Consider the following 19,854-nt stretch of genomic DNA (forward strand, 5'->3'; position numbering starts at 1 on the left):
CAGGCAGGATGCATGTTTTTGGGACATTTGTATTCTGTACAGGCTTCTGTCTTTTCACTCTGTCAATTAGTTTAGTATTGTGTAGGAACTACAATATTGTTGATCCATCCTCAGTTTTCTCCTATCATAGCCATTAAACTATGTAACGGTTTTAAAGTCACCATTATCCTCATGGTGAAATCCCTGAGCGGTTTCTTTCCTATAAGTGCCTTTCTTTGTGAGGCATTGGAAAACACCCCTGTTCTTTGTGGTTGAATCTGTGTTTGAAATTCACTGATAGACTGAGGAACCTTACATAAAATTGTATGTGGGGGGGTACCGAGATGAGGTAGTCATTCTAAAATCATGTTAAACATTATTATTGCACACAGAGTGAGTCCATGCAGCTTTTTATGTGACTTGTTAGGCACATTTTTACTCCTGAACTTATGAAGGCTTTCCATAACAAAGGGGTTGAAGACTTGACTCAAGACATTTCAGCTTTTCCTTTTTTATTAATTTGTCAAAATTTCGAAAAACATAATTACACTTTGACCTTATGGGATATTGTGTATAGGCCAGTGACAAATTCAGGCTGTAACACAACAAAATGTGGTAAAAGCCAAGGGGTGTCAATAACTTTCTGAAATCACTGTAGCTCTATACTGGATAGTAGGCTAATATTGTGTTAGTGTGAAATTGTCAATGAAAAATGAGAGGGAATTACAAAATTAGGTCTTCAAAACAATCTTGAAAAAAAACCAAAATTAAATATTCATAGTAATTATGAATAGTAATCATGGGAAATGTATGCAACTGAATAGTATCTCAAAAGTATTTCCTTTTCTCTATTTTCATTTGAGAGGAAAATGTTCCTGGAATATAACATGTACTTTCTCTAAACACACACATGTATGTCTTTAAAGTAAAATAACATAAAATGTGAGATTTCTTTAGGGTAATTTCAAATACTCTGATGAGGAAACCAAAAATCTTAATAACTATTTGAGGGGGGACAAACTATTCTACAGGAACATGTCAGGAAAATCAATGTGTTTTTGGACACCTTTTTTATATTTCTCTTTTCAAAGTATATGATATACTTAGTTAAAAGTGTGTTTGACATTTGCATAATTAAAAAGTGAATTAACCATAGGAAAACTATTTGTAAATCACTTGTAAAAATGTACATGTATTTATATTACTAGTGTATTTATTATGAGGTAAAGGCCTATGCCTAATCAAATGAACACGAATAACATGCCTTAAACTTGTATTTTCTTAATTTTATTTAAATGAGCTACTTTATTTTACTTCAAACTATGTAAGAATGTTTTTGATCATTTTATAAGCACAAGTTCTAATAACATATTATAACTTGTCTTATAATAAAGTTAAATCCTTAAATTTAACATTTGTACATTTATGTAAATCAAAGTGCCACAGAACCCGCACTAAATTAGCTTTTTTCCCTTATTGTAGGCTATTTGGTGAGTCTCTACATTTGTCATTGAAATGTTTGCACACAAAAAAAGATCCAAATCTTATAGAAATGTCACTGATTAAATCTCAAGTACTCGGTTTAACGTGCATTAGGCTAAACCATTAATTAATGCACAGTGGCCTTATGCTTGCCAAAATATGATTAATATATTAGTTGACGGTCCACTGTGATATAAACTTTAACTTCGATCAATCATTTTCAATTACTATTCCTCGTCAATGCGTAAGGAATTTTAATCCTTGAAATGACAATAAATCTTCACACCCACACGGGGGCACGATACATGGCCCTGGTGCATGGATGAGACAGTAATGACCCTCCCCTGAAATAACGCGTCGATATTTGTAATTTGTCAAATAAATGTGCATGAGAGAAATCATTATTAAACTAAATATAACCAAATGTATGATGTATAGCTTTATAAGGAAGAGTGAATTGTGTCCCCAACATGTACGACAGTCACACGTGGTGCAATTATGGACGCAATCTTCTCACCAAAATGTATCAAACAATATAGGTCTATAGCTACTCTTTAATAGCCTCGAAATACATATATTTTTTAGATTTAAAACAATGCCGCATAGCCTGTCTATCGCTCTTCTGAGAAGTGGTCTAATAACAGATCTAAGACATTTTGTCAAGTAGTCATTCCAATCAATTGGATTAATTTAATAGTTAAAACGCAATACTTTTGCTCTCTCCACCACAAAACATTTCAATTTCCATGTTTTGTGGTGGCCAACATAGGATTTTGGGACTAAATCTAATAGCTTAAGGGCGTTCTCCAAGTTCAAAAGTTCACCTTTTACGATCTCCAAAATACCACTGACTTCTCACGTCCAAATAAAAACATTCCTACCTTGGTTCTCAGCAAACGACACTCAAACCAATCACAGTGTGAAATATGCAAGAATCAACACTGACAAACTAACAAACTAAAGTTGGCAGGGTGCCACACATGATCAGATAATTCCCATAGATAAGACACATTTTGAAAGGCAATTGACAGCCCATGCACAAGGTGGGCTACTGTATTTTTTTCACCTTATCAAACCCCACTTAGAATAAGTAAAATATTAAGTAGCCTATAAACAGCATTATTAACTATGTTACAATAATTGTATAACAATGTATCAAGAATGTAAGGAAATGGATATGCATGTTTGTGTTTTCCCAATGACTGTAAATGTTTTTTCCACATGAATAGATTCGCGTGCATAAAACCTGATACAAAAAAATTATAAACTTCATCAAATGTAGCCTTTAGACTAGGAAGCCTATACTACTGTAGTCAAATGTAATGCTGATGTTTACAACCACTATCCATTCCCAATAGAATTGGAACAAGGATAGCACCGACGGCACGTACCGTTAACGGACTTCGTATTGTTTCTCTCTGGGTAATCGAACCCATTCGTCCTGTCCTCTATCTCCATCCTCCTTCATGAAAGCTGCATGCGCGCCGTTCTATCAGCCGGGCGCCTATTAGCAATATTTTCAATTCGATAATGCAATTAGCTGTCTTCGTTGTGTTGAGAGGCTACTGTCTTCACTGGACAGACTGTAGCCCCAAGCCTGCAGTTGTCAGTAAGAATAACAGTTCTTCCACACCCCCATACCTACACAAATCATTGACCCTGAACATTAAGCAATGACGTACGCGCTGCAGTATGCATTCTGGGTTATGTAGGGTTTGGTCGTCGTGTTTGTAGTTGGTGGTCCTGCATCATTCCGCTGAGTTGGCAATGAGTAGGCAATAAGATTTGTGCAGCAGAACACAATTCCGCTTCAGGTTTTGTGATGTGTTTATAAACATAGAGTAGGATGTAATAACACAGTATTGTTATTATTGTTGTACAAAGTTGACTTGGATAACGTAAAATGGTCTTCAAGGTTTATAACAAATAATGGCCAAATTAATCAAACAGTGATTGACCATTTTATTGACCAGGGTGATTCTGGGGGGAAAGTCTGCAAAATGTTGTTGTCACGTGTCTGTCACCATTGTGTTTCTGATATCCATTTAGATTCTTTGGCCAAAACTGACCTTTGTTGATTAAACTTCATGGTTTAAAGGGCAATTCCGACACTTTTCAACCTCATATTCTTTATCTTCAGCACCAAACCACTTTCTACACATGTGTAAACGACACATTTCTACTTTTTTGTAGAAAACATATATAACATGAAAAAGTTATATCGATGACATCATCAAAAGTTTAAAAACTGTGATTTTCAAACACTAGGAGATTCGTGGTGATATGGGGAGCAAGAAAATACCCTCCCTCTGGCTAGAAACTCATTGCAGGTTTTGAAAATCACACTTTTTCTTTATCTTTTTAACCACAGATCAAAGAAACGTGCTGTTTCCACATAGGCCCTGGCTTGTCGCTGGAGATAATGAATATGAGATTGAAAAGTGGCGGAGTTGCCCTTTAAATGGTTTGTGCCTTGTCATCTAACTCTAATCCTAAAGCTACTAATGGAGAAAAAAAACGTTTTCGGTTTTCTTTTGTGAACTCTTAGGCTTATAGTAAGTATCCTTTCTACCCAAATCCGTGTGCTTTGATCATGGAGAGAAAAAAATCGAACATTCGTCTGTAATGGGGGTTTGATTGAATTGAGCCCCCTGGTACAAGACGACCCCAAGGAACACTACTGTGACTGTAAACTTTACAAATAACCAGGAGATGGTGCTGCAACCCTTTCACATTCCGCTGTACGTGTCCTATCTCCCCTGATCATGTCTTGTCGCGAGCAGGCCGAGCAGCAGTCTGACAACTCTGAACCTTAGGCACAGGCCTACATTTAACATGTGCCAATAAAATATCAAATGGAATGCTAAAATGGTATAGAATAAATGCAGCTTTTACGCGTAATTCATATCAACTGTGCGCCATGCGTAAATGATAATTGTCAGATTTGTCGCAATAAAGGTTTAAAAAGTGTTATTGAATATTAGAAAACTATTGAAACATGTCTCACGTCTGAAATGACTCTAATGCTAATATTATATTTATTATCCAATGTTAAAGTTAATGTCAAGTGTGTGTGTGTAAATTGCCCCTCCCATGTGTGGAGAAGAGAAGATGGGTGGATGATGTTTACTTTTACCGCTGATGCGCGGAGCCAAGGACTAGAGTGCAGACAGCGCCTGATCAACTTGTAAAACTGCTTCCTGCGCATATTACTGCAACAATTTACACGACGTGGGTCTATGACAATGGAGCCCTAATATCTCGTGCGAATGTCTTACCTCATGGATTGAATAATACAGTAACCGATATTCTTGTCATTCCGACGTAAAAGGTTGTTATTGGAGGGATCATTTCTCTGTCACCAGGCACCTGGGAGAAAATGTGGAGATTTACGCATTTATTAGCTTGCCTACTGGTGGTGTGTAAAGATGTCACTGCGCAGAGTAAGGTAAGTTATAGGCATTACTTAGTAATGGACTGATAACACCTGTTTGATGCTGCAATGGCAAAAAAATCTGAATAAAAATGTGTAAATCCTGTCCTACAGTTCTGCTACTGTAGGATATATGGATTATTGCTGTTCAGATTATATCTGAAAGGCAATGATTTATGCATTCTTAAAAAAAAAACATATATATTATCCCACTGAAAAATCAACATACATTATTTCCATTAAAGTATTGCACCATTTGCATAGTTCAATTCAAAATAGTTATTTCGTTCACGTGGGTGTGAAGGCCCAATGATCTTGTAGCATGAGGTTGTTGAAAGGGAGGTGCAGTTTTCATGACGAACAGTAGGCCTACACATCCATGTTATCCCAATAATCCATTTGATTTCCAAATCAGAATGTCCATTCCCAATATCAACCATTGCTTCATATGGCCAGGTGTCCAGTCAGAGATCAATCATTTTGCCTCTTCATGGACACCAATGAGAAATGGCAGTCCTGACTCTCTCTCTCTCTACTTTCAATCTTGTGGGGACTGGGCATCATGTCTACAACACACCAGCCTTCTAATGTAATTCCGCACATTTGTTGCTATGATGAATAGATGTCATTAATGTAAAATTACATCAGCCAGCTTGGTTTATAAATCTAGGCTTTGAATCACCTTATTGCATGTCATCAAACTAAGTAACCATTACATTAGGTTTTCCCCGTGAGCCTTCATGTGTAGGGCCTGATGCCAGATTAAATGTAGGAAGAGATGGCAGTGGCACCCAGTCGGGTAACAGTAATATCTGCCCTGCCTTGTTTGAACAGCTGCTGGACTTCCAAAACCCCTCTCATAGAACTGCAATGCTTTGAGGATAGTCTAATCCCTACTCCCCCATGGTTCTGTGTGGATGACTACTTCCCCCTTGGGATAGAAAACAACATGGGTACAAGACAAGAGGCACACAAGCCCATGAAGGCTGTCTAGCAGATTTTCTTCTACTTTGTGCGTGAGAGGAACAGTGTGTGTGGAAAAGTTAGAACAATGAGCACAGGTGTCATGTGTTCACATCATGGTATTAGTTTTCTCTCAAGAACAGTGGAATGTAGTGTAAAATTGCATTAGCAGGACTCTAAAAATGATAATACCTTGTTATTACCCTGATCATCAAATTTTTTGATGGTGACCTGGAGGAAAGCCCAGTAGGATCACAAACTTGTGATTGATTTTAATATGGTTCTCTCTGTTCTCTGTGAGACGTCTCATGTGCCTGTCTTGTGTGCAGCCTGGCTGCCCTCTTCCTCATTCCGTCCCATTGGACACATCCTGCCCAGCCTACAGTGTCATGGCCCACTGGTGGTACTGAGATGATTGCGAGACAAAGCCAGCTCAGAGGAGGACACAGAGGGTACGGTGCAATGGCATGGGAACAGGCGTGTGCACCTGCCCTTGTTTTGGTTGTAAACAAGGCCAGGAATACTGCCGAGAGGTCAATGAGAGGGCGGAGAGAGAGAGACGGAGAGAGATAAATGTAGGGAGGAGACAGGACGCCCCCCTGTCACAGTAATGAACTAACAAGCCTCAGTGTGTCCCTGGGACTTAATGAATAAATGAGACTCAATGTGCTAGACGGTCTGTCTGAAGGTCTCAGGGGCCGTGGCCTCACTGCAGCTGGAAGAGGACTTTGATTCTGAACAGCAGGAAATGAAGGAGACAGTGACACAGACCGTAACAGCAAACAAAAAGCAATCTTCCTTTTCCTCTGAGCGATGTGATGTAAGAGAAAACTAACACACATTTATAGCTGAAAGCTTAATTATTAGTTATATTTGTCTGAGCCCTTTATCTAAGGATGCTCCATATAGAAAATGGCTGCCAAAGGACCACATAGTCAAAGGGAAGTATGTTTCACCCATCCTCTACACCACCTGCCTTCCACCTGCTTTTCCAGTGTGCATTACTGTATGTCTCCTTGTGCCTGACTGCTATGATGTGAATCTGTGCCCAGTGAGGAGCCAGCAGGGTCTTGCTGTTAGTTCCACAACGGAGAGAGAGGATGTCTCTTTCAGCTGGCAATTTCTCCCAAGCAGCATCCATCACATCCAGGGTCCATCACTATGGTGGGAAAAAAACGTCCAAATTAATTAAGGGAAGGTTTGATGCAATTGTATAATCATGTGGAATATTAGACAATGATCTATGGTTTTTCCTAAAAGCAATCAGTTCCATCTATATATCTATCCAGTAGGCAGTCATCTGTATACGTATCCCTTTCAAACACCTGGCTCCCAAAACAACAGCATCTGGGGAGGAAAGCAATGACAACCAGCTAATTCCATTCATGAATTTGGTTCCAGACTTGCCCTGATAATACAAAGATAACTGTTTCTCTCTTTCTCCTCTCATCTGGATCATTCAGTAGTAGCCACTGAAGATAACCAAAAGGTTCATGGTGTGCTTGGTCGTACACATAAACAGCTCTAGATGGAATGTGGATGTGTACCCACAAAAAAAACAAGTGCTCAGTAAGCTTGTGTCCAGCTAATTAGCGTGCTAGTGCTAATGCCAGTTTCTGTTCAGGTTAGGGACAGCAATCTCATGGTTCATCTCCAGGCTGACGGCTTAAGTTTCCCCCTGTAGTCCAGGTTCAGATTTACAGTGGCACAGTAAGACTGTTTATCATAGTCACCACTAATTAGATTAGGAATCAGGTGGACTTTCTGGACAAGAATTTGGACTCCAGTTTGGTCTGTAATGTTTAGACTGGAGAACAAGGTGATAAGTCAAATCATTTAAAGGGAGAGTTTGAGGGTCTTCATGGGTGAAAAATGATCTTAAAGTCAAGCTGAGTCAATATTCTACTAGCTGTTGTAAAGACCCTAATGGATGCATTAGGGTAATACAATTCCATCTTATTAGATGGTGATTTTGGGGTGAACTTCTCTTTAACCTTTTTCCTAACCTGAAATATCATCGCTTTGATTTAGTAAACAGAAAAACCCTATCCAGACATGTAAATACTGTGTGGAAGCATTTCGCTACACCCGCAATAACATCTGCTAAATATGTGCATGTGACCAATAACATTTGAGTTGATATGGATTGGATTCAGCCCTGTCACTCTAACAGTCCTACATCTACTAATGGAGGAGTTTTATCTATCAGCTTACCTCAGAAACAGCTTACTGAGTTGAGAGTCTTTGAGATGGACAACTGACCTGCATCAGCGTCTGTTCTTGATCTATTTACAGTCAGGTCCAGAATTATTGTCACCCTTGATAAATAAGAGCAAAATACAGTATATAAATAATAATTTTAGATCATTTTTAAAAACTTGCTAAACAAAATCTCTAAATCTGAGCAATTGTATTTGTATAAAATAATATAATTTCCCCTTTTTTTGCAAACAATATAGCTCAGTATTTCTATTCTTTATTTTCTACAGTCATTTTTTCTCATCTTAATCAAGGGTGACCAACATTCTGGACCTGACTGTGTATTAATACAAGTTTGTGGAAAGTAGCTTACATAAATTATCTTGTGTGTTAAAGCTACAGAGCCCTTAAGTACACAAGCCGTAGGCCTAGTAACAACATGCAGCTGGCCTGAACAATTAGACAAAATCTACGGTCTGAAACGGACATCCTTGTTTATACGGACCAAGGTTAGTGTTTCAGTAACAGTGTCAAGGCCATCATAGAATAACATTGGTTTTCTGTGTTTAAAGATAAGACTAACAAGCTCCTGGAATGTGCCAGCCATTGTGTGTAATGAATCTTGTTTTTTAACAATTGTGGACACAATTGAGGTTTCACTTAGTCATTGTCACTGTAAGAGTGGCCGTAGCCTTCAGTGAGTTAGTGATCTAGTCATGTACTGTGGTCTATGGAATGTGTGTGAATGTGAAGCCATGCAGTTGGGTCCCTTCCCCCTATTGTACAGACAAGAGTTTGTCTTTGGGTCCTATTCTTTTGACCTGAAACTTGACCGCTCTCAGAGGTCAAAGGCTCCAAACTCAAAGCATGCGTTAAGCTTTTAGCAGTCTTAATTATGAATTATCTGAGGTCTGTTGTCTGCTTTCATGCTGGAAGTTCTCTTGGCATGGGATGCTAAATGAACAGAGCGAGGACAATAATGGTTCGCATAGCCAATATAATTTAGCTTTCTTTATAATTAGGATAGTGGACGCCCATCTTGCTCCAGTCTGTGTGTACAGTTGACAGGGTTGAGAGGGAGGAGCCTATAAATGAATGGTGTGTTCTAACTCTTCCCTCTTAATCATTACACAAAATAACAAACACAGGTGTCTTGGAGGCAACCCAGTCAAGCTGGAAGAAATTTCACCAGGTTTGCCATAGTACTTAGTACTTGAAGCATCTTAAGCTCATGTTGCTAAGAAGCAGCCTGGGTTTGGCTCGCCTGCGTCTTGGCTGGAACAATAAGGCTCAGTGGGGCTGTGGGCACAACCCCTCCAAGGGAACTTGAATCTGCTAATCCACTCTGTTTTCATGTGGTTGTATCATTTGTCAACCCAACCCACTGCCTTTTTCACTTGACATGGGTCAGGAATGGCCGGCCACTACGCACACAGGGGTCTTGCCCAATAATCAAAGACCCCTCTGAGTGTAAGTCTGCAGTAATGGAGGGTACTGCCCCCCAACCCACTCATGTCACTCAGGCTGCATTCCTCCACTAATGAGCCCACCCCCTCCTCTCCCTACCCTCACCAGCCTGCAGGGTCTGGCCTCCATAAACATTCTCACTCTCAGAGAACCCTCAGTAACTGGACATGAACGCACTGTTACTTAGGGTTGATGCTCTAAGCTTGGGTTTAGGTTGCTCTTTACTGACATAGACAAGCAGACTTGCTCTCCACAGATATCTGCCCAGATTTACAGTTGACTTGCCCAGTGCAGGTTTGGTGTAGGAGGAAGCAGACAATTCTCCCCTCAATACCTTGTTTGAGTGCACAGTTGAGACGTTTATCCTGTCTCGATACAACGTGGCAGAGTAAGGGCACAGACAGACAGAATATCTGTAATGCTGCATTCTTGTGCTGCTCTAAGTGGTACCACATGTGGGTCTGCCTGCCCCAGGGTTTATAGAGATTCATGTGGGTCCGCCTGCCCCAGGGTTTATAGAGATTCATGTGGGTCTGCCTGCCCAGGGTTTATAGAGATTCATGTGGGTCCGCCTGCCCAGGGTTTATAGAGATGCATGTCGGTCTGCCTGCCCAGGGTTTATAGAGATGCATGTGGGTCTGCCTGCCCAGGGTTTATAGAGATTCATCTGGGTCTGCCTGCCCCAGGGTTTATAGAGATGCATGTGGGTCTGCCTGCCCAGGGTTTATAGAGATGCATGTGGGTCTGCCTGACCAGGGTTTATAGAGATGCATGTGGGTCTGCCTGACCAGGGTTTATAGATATTCATGTGGGTCAACTTGCCCAGGGTTTATAGAGATTCATGTGGGTCCGCCTGCCCCAGGGTTTATAGAGATTCATGTGGGTCTGCCTTCCCCCGGGTTCCCCTCTACATGGGGAGATGACCAGAGAGAGCACTGCCAGTCACAGACACCGGCAGAGAGACAGACAGAGAGAAAGACACTTGAGAACTACTGTGACATCTTAAGTTCTCTGTGAAATGAAGGTTTTGCACGTCATCGACCTGTCAACAACAAACAAACGTTAAATCAGATTTGCAATAAATTTATGGTATAGAAATGTCAAATTTATGACTGAGCCTAAATATGAAACCCATAAACACATCACTTTGTTGACTGTCTATAATAAAATATGTATTGTTTATTCAATGTTTGTTTTTTGTTATTTATCTGGAGTGATTCTGAGGATGATGTCAGTAGCATGAGCTTGCACATGGTCAGCCAGAGTTCTCTCATTTTACACCATGTGTGGGGAGTGCTAGCGTCCGACACAGCTGGGGATAAGAGTTGATATTAATGGCATTGCGTTGGTCTCAATGGCTTTCATGTGCTTCATGACGGCTAGTGTTCAAAGAAGAGGAAGCATGTGGTTAATGTCCCAAGATCACTTCCATTCCCATGCTTTTGTTTCCCTCCTAAGAAAATGTATGTTTTATTCATAGAATGTCCACCTGGGAGGGAGTCATTCAGAACATTGGAACAGCTCTCCATAGACTGCTGTGAGAAGAAAACCCAAGCTCAGCGTATATTTTAATGAATCATAATGTTCACGGGGTGAATTGATATAAAGTTCAACCCTGACCATTGATCACTATGAGTTGCTTTCTCAGAATGTCTGTCAGGATTTGTGACAACTGATCAGGCTCCAGACTCGCCCTTTTACATTCAACCCCCCGCTGTGACATCATCCCAGGCTGTGATTGACTCCTGTCGCTGAGGGACAGGAACCATGTCCAGCTCATTACACGTCAAGAATGCTTTTTTTCAATCAGTGCTATACAATATTTCAAATCAGTCCATTTCATCCACTCTCTTCAACTCTGTCTCCTGTCAGATCTTCGGGGAGACGGAGCCGGTGCGGATGACGTCCGAGGGCTCAGACTGTCGCTGTAAGTGCATCATGAGGCCACTGAGCAAGGATGCATGCCAGCGTCTGCGGAGTGGCAGCGTGCGTGTGGAGGACTTTTACACGGTGGAGACCGTCAGCTCTGGATCGGACTGCAAGTGTTCCTGCACTGCCCCCCCCTCCTCCCTCAACCCCTGTGAGAACGAGTGGAAGATGGAGAAGCTGAAGAAACAGGCCCCTGAACTGCTCAAGGTGTGTTCCAGCAGTAACAGACACAACTTAGCGGTAAAATAACATTAGAACTGTAAATGTTGGTAGTAAAATCACTTAATTGACTATGTAAAGACCGTGACAGAGACCCTGATTGCATGTGTGTGGTTTGGTCCTGAAGATATACTGTACATAACCATGGGAGAAGCAGAAATAGGATATCCTTATAATTGTTCAAATTAAAGCTTTAAAGTATCCCAGGTTGTTGCACAAACAGGTTTCCATGAGCTCACTGGGTTCTCTATCTGTCGATAACATCTCAGCACCTCTCAGGATGTACGTATCTGAAGCACACATACATTTTTCACTGAGAGTGAGAGGAGAGGAGATGAGGCATGCTATGCGCCACATGAAGAGAAGAACCAGAACCAGATGTGTGATCTGACTGGGTTTAGACATAGCCATGTCTTATAAGGAATACATTGAATTGCATTACAAAGGAAAGGCTCAAAATAACTTTTGGGGAGGGCTTTTAATGCAATATGAAAGCCAAATTGCTGAAACAGTGGATTTGTAGTTGGCAGGTGTCTGATTCAGGACTGAGAGATGAGGGTAGTATAAAGCAGCACCCATTGTTAAGTCAATACTTTTAAATGAAAATAGACGTGGGTGTTTTTAGGTGTTATTGAATTCACATACTCAATTAAATGTCAAACGTAAAACCTGTCAACATATTTTCCCGCTTCTTTATTATGTTTCGTGCTAATTCTCTACTCTGTGCTGTGTGTGGGTGTACAGCTGCATTCCATGGTGGACCTACTGGAGGGGACGCTGTACAGTCTGGACCTCATGAAGGTTCACAACTACATCAACAAGGTGGTTTCCCAGATGAACACACTAGAGGAGGTAAGCCCCCAAAAAACAACGTCCTCATAGAGTACAACAAGTAGAACAATAACAAGGACATAAAACAAAAACCAGGGAATACTAGGTTTGCATGCCTTCCTATATACTGTATGTGAATGTATTTGGGTTCTTGACGCTCTAGTTGTATATGGTCCTTATGCAGACAGAGAGCTGATGAAATGGTTTGTGATTAGATACCAGTAATTCCCCCCCTAAACGGCATGGTTACAGTATCCACAGAGATTTCTTTAACCCCCACAGCTATTCACTAGTCAAACAGGAGAAGATGAACTAGAGGGCGGAGAGAGAGATTTGTGTGACTGGTTCTCCCAGGTTTTGTGTTTGTAATGTTTTTACAAAAGGGGTCTGTTTTCGGTAACAAAGTTATTTGCATTTGGTTGGTACAATGGACTGGTCGGATTCTTAGAACACGTCTGTTTCCACAGACAATCAAGACCAACCTGACTCGGGACAATGAGTTTGTAAGGGACAGCATGATCACACTGACTAACCAGTTTAAGAGGTATGAGAACTACTCCAACATCATGATGAGCATCAAGAAGCAGATCTCCAGTCTGGGCCTGCAGCTACTGCAGAAAGACCAAACAGAGACCAAAGCTCAGGTAAGTGTGTCTCTCAAACACACACACACCCACCACACAAAAGCTTGCTCACAAATTACACATCAAACACACAAATCAATGTTCACATGCCCGCTGACACACCATAAATGACAGGCTTAAATTGAATGTCAATGTTTACAGGACACCAATGATGAGAAAACCAAGGACACCGTAAAAAACCCTAACAAAAAGCCCCCTTCATCCAAGCCCCCTCCCAAGCCGCCCAAGGAAAAGGTCGTAAAACCTAAGAAAGAGAGCACCAAGCCTGGGAAACCTGTCAAGCCTGACCCCACAGCCAAGGCCAAGGTGGCAGGGCACCAGCCGGGGGTAGTGAGGGGCATCACCTACTACAAAGCAGCCAAGGTGGATGGGGACGAGCACGGCACAGGTGGTAAAAGTGAGAGAACAAGGGCCGATACAAGATGGTGCCGATAGACATGGTCTCCCTGTTCATTGCTCCTAAGAAACTTTGCACAAGCATTTCCCTACCCCCACAATAACATCTGCTAAATATGTGTATGCGACCAATACAATATGATTTGGATTTGATAAAGGGGGAGAGTTGGACCACTCTCTCTCCCAGCCCAGTATGAGCATGTGTATGGAGCCCACTAACCCCTAAAGTCAACATTGGGCTGTGACTTCAGCTGAGTTAGCAGCACTCAGCCAGCCTGTATGAGATCATCTATGTGCTGTTCTAATGTTCTCAGACATTGTTCTCTTATTGTGATTGTTCTAAACAAAACCAATTCAAATAACTAAATTGTACTCTTGGATCTGATCTACATTACATTATGCTGGGTCAGCATTACACCAGACTGTATTTCAGATTCCCAACCGAAACGGATGTTGTACGTCTCCATCACATATTTTCTTTTTTTGTGTAGAGCAAGCCCTTCAAGTTTGTGTAGAGCAAGCCCTTCAAGTTTGTGTAGAGCAAGCCCTTCAAGTTTGTGTAGAGCAAGCCCTTCAAGTTTGTGTAGAGCAAGCCCTTCAAGTTTGTGTAGAGCAAGCCCTTCAAGTTTGTGTAGAGCAAGCCCTTCAAGTTTGTGTAGAGCAAGCCCTTCAAGTTTGTGTAGAGCAAGCCCTTCAAGTTTGTGTAGAGAAAGCCCTTCAAGTTTGTGTAGAGCAAGCCCTTCAAGTTTGAATGAAATATGTTGTTCTTACACACGTGTGATAAAGGAGAGTAAATCTCAGTACTACTCTTGGTATCTTGGAAACAGTAAAACAGTGAGTCCTTCACCGTAGATCACCAGATCCACAGTACAAGATTTATCCGGCTGTTATTTCCAACCAAGCAGGGCTTGGGCCATCAGAGGATCGAATTGCATGTGTGCATTCAAAAGCATTAAATAATACATAGAGCTAATGGAATGCCGTTTCAATGGAACATTGCCACATCCACTATTTTCCTCAGCTTCACTCCTCACACACAATGTGTTGTGGGCCCTCATCACTGTGCCGAGGAAAGCTGACAAAACATTTCCTGACTCCTCACAATCCTTATTGAATAGATACTGTAGGTATGCTAGGTTTGCTCAGGGCGCAAATGCACATATGTTGTCAGGTCATGTGTTCTGCTATGCCAAGCTGTTTAGCCATACTTTGGTTAGTGCAGCCACCCTTGTCAACCCAGTGAATTGATTCAGCTTCATTTCCATAATCTCTCACAAAGAGTAGTTTGCCTTTATTCAAAGGTGAATGTTAACCAGAAGTCTTGCATCTATTAGATAAAGGACGATGTGGCTTTTGAAGTATCAAGCAACACTGTTTCTCTTTCACAACATACTTTAGAGACCTACAGCAGATTCTCCTATCTATGCTGCCTGACTGACTCCTAAGCTTTCCCTGACTCCCTATCTTGTTAGGCCTTCAGTAGATACATGTGGTCAAGTAGTGTGCACGGCTAGCACCCTGAGGTTCAGAGTGCGCGTGTGGTGCAGATGTGCTGCTTATGTAGCAGGCAGAGACGTTTTATCTCACGCATCTGTCTGGCAGCTAAGGAAGTGAGAGTATGAGTAACAGAGGGGATCAGCCTCAGGCTGGCCCAGTCCTCCTGACACTGTCCTCTGTTCTGCTATTCTCTCTCCATGGCCAGGGATAAGAAAATGCCATGTGAGGGCTGTGGAATTCTGAATCCAAACAGAGAGGCAGAGACAGCGGGACAGACTTGGTTACAGAGGAGGGGACAGAGACAGTGAGAGGAAGCTGGCATACTCTGTGTGCTATATAACTAATGCATTCCCCTTTGATGTGGCCCCTGGAAATCTGTGGTACTGTACAGTGTCTGTCTCTCTGACAGAGGTCTCAAAAGCAGCCCATACAGGGCCTTTTTGATTAATTAAGCCAACTAATTCTAATGAAAACTAGTGAAGACAAGGATCCTCCAGACTTTGAATTTGAGTCTAACTAAATCCCATGGCCTACTTTCCAATACTTGTCTTTATCCTCAGACAACGCTGCCAAGACTCATACCGTCCACCACGTCAAAGAGACACACTCTGAGGACGGAGGTGCTGAAATTGTCCTGGAAACCATTGAGGGAACCACAGCTGAGCCAACAACTACCAAAGAAACTGCAACCACTACCACAACCACCACCACTACCACGAGCACGACAACAACGGCAGCAACAACAGCCAGTACTACAATGCCATCCACTACCACCACCACCATTGTAGCAAGAGTTGAAAGGCTAGACAGACCAGCCCCCACCATCATGCTGTTCCTAGACAACTCTGACAACAACAGCCGGCCAATCCTACACAGAGCAGGTAGCCTGACCTACACAAGTACCTAGTGTAGTGTACATTATACTACACCATATAACAACTAAATGTGCTCATTGACAGCAATAGAGATAGTCAGTGCTATGACTCTGTCCAATTCAGTAACGGATAAACATGTAATGTTTAGCTGCCAGAATGTGTGTAACTGTGAAATTGAATGATTGAAAACTCATGCAGGCCATTCTTTATCCAGTTTTCTGGTAGTTTCTGTGTTGACTGTATTGTACTGTACTTGGCAGGTAAAATCCTGGACTGTGAGGGGACTCTGGCCTCTATTGAGCTCCCAGAGAAGCAGCACAGCTATGGGCGGAACGAAGGAGCCTGGATGAAGGATCCCCTGGCCAAGGACTCAAAGATCTACGTCACCAACTATTACTACGGCAACAACCTGGTGGAGTTCCGAAACCTGGACAACTTCAAACAAGGTGGGCATGGCATAGAAATTGAATACTGTTATATCATTATAATTGTTCATTATTTTCTATTCTTTTCAATTTCTATGGAGCATGGGGTTTCAACTGTACATCTATGGAATGAGATCAGTGTAACAGTATTATAGTCTCTAATGATCTGTAGTGACCCATGAAATGTAGTGAGTAGAAAGTGACCCATGAAATGCAGTGAGTAGAAAGTGACCCATGAAATGTAGTGAATAGAAAGTGACCCATGAAATGCAGTGAGTAGAAAGTGACCCATGAAATGTAGTTAGTAGAAAGTGACCCATGAAATGCAGTGAGTAGAAAGTGACCCATGAAATGTAGTGAATAGAAAGTGACCCATGAAATGCAGTGAGTAGAAAGTGACCCATGAAATGTAGTTAGTAGAAAGTGACCCATGAAATGCAGTGAGTAGAAAGTGACCCATGAAATGCAGTGAGTAGAAAGTGACCCATGAAATGCAGTGAGTAGAAAGTGACCCATGAAATGCAGTGAGTAGAAAGTGACCCATGAAATGTAGTTAGTAGAAAGTGACCCATGAAATGCAGTGAGTAGAAAGTGACCCATGAAATGCAGTGAGTAGAAAGTGACCCATGAAATGCAGTGAGTAGAAAGTGACCCATGAAATGCAGTGAGTAGAAAGTGACCCATGAAATGCAGTGAGTAGAAAGTGACCCATGAAATGCAGTGAGTAGAAAGTGACCCATGAAATGCAGTGAGTAGAAAGTGACCCATGAAATGCAGTGAGTAGAAAGTGACCCATGAAATGCAGTGAGTATACACTACAGTAACTTGAGACTCAAACATGCAGGTTTAGTTGTAATACTGTTCATTTCATTTCACACACAAAGTCCCCCCCTCCCCCTCCTTCTTGCACTAGTACTTGGCGAGAGAAATAGGATTACTCCTCTTAACTGACTGGGTAAAATGATCTATCCCACTGGACTAGCCTGGTTGATTTAGAGGTGTTTGGACAGAAGCTTTTTTTAACTCACATCTTACAAAGCGTGAAGAGATTTTGCTCTGGTATCCAGTAGGGTGGTGAGTTCACAGCAGTGTGCGGATGACTAGGTATCTCTGTGAGTGGCTGTGATCCCTGCCTAGGCTGACATGTGCCTCCCCTTTGAACTGGCCAGAGCTGAGAGGGATTACAGAGGCATGGGCTGGGGCGGGGGTGGTTCTGCGCTAACGGGTTGTTTTTGTCCTTCACTGCAGCTTCATTCATTATCTAAATCACACTTCCTGAGGTGGAACTGTTAGAGAGCGATGTGACCAGATATGATCATGACACTAATAACAGGACATCTGTGTGGACAGTGGGAGTGGGACAGTCAAACAGAAACTAACCAGTCTCTCATGTGAAACCATTATATATACGTTTATGGTATAACTATTAAACACCTCAGTGGCGCCCACAATGACTTGACTGTACATGTGTATATATAAGATGGCATGATGTTAGCATACTGTATGGGGGGTAACATGATATGCAATTAGTTTCTCAGTAAACATCCCTGTATATGGTCCTGTTAGGTCGCTGGAGCAACCTCTTCAAACTGCCTTACAACTGGATCGGCACCGGCCATGTGGTGTACAACGGAGCCTTCTACTACAACCGAGCTTTCACCAAGAACATCATCAAGTACGACCTGAGGATGCGCTACGTGGCCGCCTGGACCCTCCTGCATGATGTGGTTTATGAGGACACTACCCCCTGGAAGTGGAGAGGTCACTCGGACATTGACTTTGCCGTGGACGAGAGTGGGCTGTGGGTGATCTACCCTTCCATGGACTATGACTACTCCCAGCAGGAGGTGATTGTCATCAGTAAGCTGGACCCTGGGGATCTGTCCATGAAGAAGGAGACCACCTGGAGGACGGGCCTGAAGAGGAACTCCTATGGGAACTGCTTCATCATCTGTGGGGTGCTGTACGCTGTGGACGTCTATAACCAGAAGGAAGGGGAGGTGAACTATGCCTACGACACCCACACCAACTCAGAGGCTATCCCTCGCCTGCCCTTCACCAACGAGTACGCCTACACTACCCAGATAGACTACAACCCCAAGGAGAAGGTCCTGTATGCCTGGGACAATGGACACCAACTCACATATAACATACACTTTGTTGACCAATGAGCACAGGCGTTTTATGCTCTGGTAAAGAATCATCAGCACCATGACAGGATCTCCATCCCCCATAGAGATAAGAGAGATGGTCAGTAATGGACAGTCCAGCAGAACCCATATTGGATTCAGCAGCCAACATTCGTCTTTCAATGCATGCTAACCAAGACACTTGACAGCATACCATGCGTCCCATTCACAACAATGCTCCTCGTCAATGTGGACACTGTGTTGGTATGTTATTGGAAATCACAAACTGCTCATTTATTCCTCAAGCTCCATCCTACCACCTAGCCACTTTGATCATCTGTCATTGTCATTTCAGGCCTATTGATGCTTTTGTTTTTGAACATGTATACATGATGTTGGGTACTGTAGTGTTAACTGTTGAAATGGTTTATTTTAGTGAGGATGAGGGATACTTTGAAAATATATGAGCTAACAAACACAATATACATGAGTTTCTAAATTTAAGATTTTGTATTCGCTTGTAATTTACCAGAAATGTATGCTTTATATTTACGTTGTTGTTGCTTTACATACATTTTGTGTAAAGTAATATGTTCATTTTTGTTTTAATGAAGAGATACAATTGTTGCTGCTTGTAACATTTACACGTTCCCGACATGTTCTAATCATTTTGGCCTATTTATAAACCACTACCCTTTAGGAAATTAACTGTCATGGAGGTCAATTGTGTAAATGCATACAGATGTACAGTATTGTCTTAAAGGAAATATAATCCATGAACCTCTATGACAGTTTCAGCTTCACTGTAAGTCAGAAATGATTAGACCTGTATGTAGTGCATGTACTGCCGTTATGAAGGCCACTAATTCAAGTAAAGCTTTGCCTAAATATCTTTTGAGCATTTTATTATCATATTTGTCCTATTTTTGGGGGGAGAAAAAAACAACACTTTAATTGCATACTTATTCTGAATCTATTTTGCAAGTTTTGTTATTAAGTGTACACAGAAATGTGCACAGCTAATTACAGCACTGCAATGTATTCATTTGTAATGTTGTGGTGTTTGATGCACAATTTCTGACAAAGGATTTTAAGTGGAAATATTATACCACACACACAAAACCCGTTGTGCTTGTCTCTGTGCTATGGATGAAATAAACAATTCCAGTTTTAAATATCTGTTGTGAGAAGTCCAAATCCATGTGCACAGTTCCAGTGGAAGCCATGGGGAGCAGGACTTACATGCCCAGTGTTATGTGTTGACAGGATGCAGAATGACTCAATGATTCCTCTTGAGTTTTTTTGTGTGTGCTTAACTCTCTCCCTGACTTGTGTTTTGTTCCAGTACAAAGGTCACTCCGCACTGCTTGATTGGGAGTGCACTAA

General features: G+C 41.8%; 2 protein-coding genes across 2 annotated transcripts in view; one reads left to right on the forward strand and one right to left on the reverse strand.

The window, feature by feature from the left end:
• The window catches only part of LOC139410822 (nuclear receptor subfamily 6 group A member 1-A-like), a 113,980-nt gene extending 111,061 nt beyond the window's left edge, over window positions 1-2,919 (reverse strand). The window contains exon 1 of the mRNA XM_071156362.1: window positions 2,853-2,919. Within this exon, the coding sequence (XP_071012463.1) occupies window positions 2,853-2,919 (67 nt within the window). The remainder of the gene's footprint in view (window positions 1-2,852) is intronic.
• A 1,635-nt stretch (window positions 2,920-4,554) lies between these two features.
• LOC139410788 (olfactomedin-like protein 2A) lies at window positions 4,555-19,643 on the forward strand. The gene is made up of 8 exons (XM_071156293.1): window positions 4,555-4,909; window positions 11,396-11,659; window positions 12,416-12,523; window positions 12,970-13,146; window positions 13,288-13,543; window positions 15,600-15,920; window positions 16,175-16,360; window positions 17,906-19,643. Exons 1-8 carry the CDS (start codon window positions 4,841-4,843, stop codon window positions 18,508-18,510), a joined length of 1,986 nt encoding a protein of 661 aa, XP_071012394.1. The 5' UTR covers window positions 4,555-4,840; the 3' UTR covers window positions 18,511-19,643.
• Window positions 19,644-19,854: the final 211 nt, after the last annotated feature.

Source organism: Oncorhynchus clarkii, chromosome 6, assembly GCF_045791955.1.
Source record: "Oncorhynchus clarkii lewisi isolate Uvic-CL-2024 chromosome 6, UVic_Ocla_1.0, whole genome shotgun sequence".
In the NCBI taxonomy this organism is placed as follows: domain Eukaryota; kingdom Metazoa; phylum Chordata; class Actinopteri; order Salmoniformes; family Salmonidae; genus Oncorhynchus; species Oncorhynchus clarkii.

Coding starts and splice junctions, on each gene's coding strand:
- LOC139410788 (XM_071156293.1), top strand. CDS start 4,841: ATGTGGAGATTTACGCATTTATTAGCTTGCCTACTGGTGGTGTGTAAA. Junction 11,660..12,415: donor AGGCCCCTGAACTGCTCAAG/GTGTGTTCCAGC, acceptor GTGGGTGTACAG/CTGCATTCCATGGTGGACCT. Junction 13,147..13,287: donor AAACAGAGACCAAAGCTCAG/GTAAGTGTGTCT, acceptor CAATGTTTACAG/GACACCAATGATGAGAAAAC.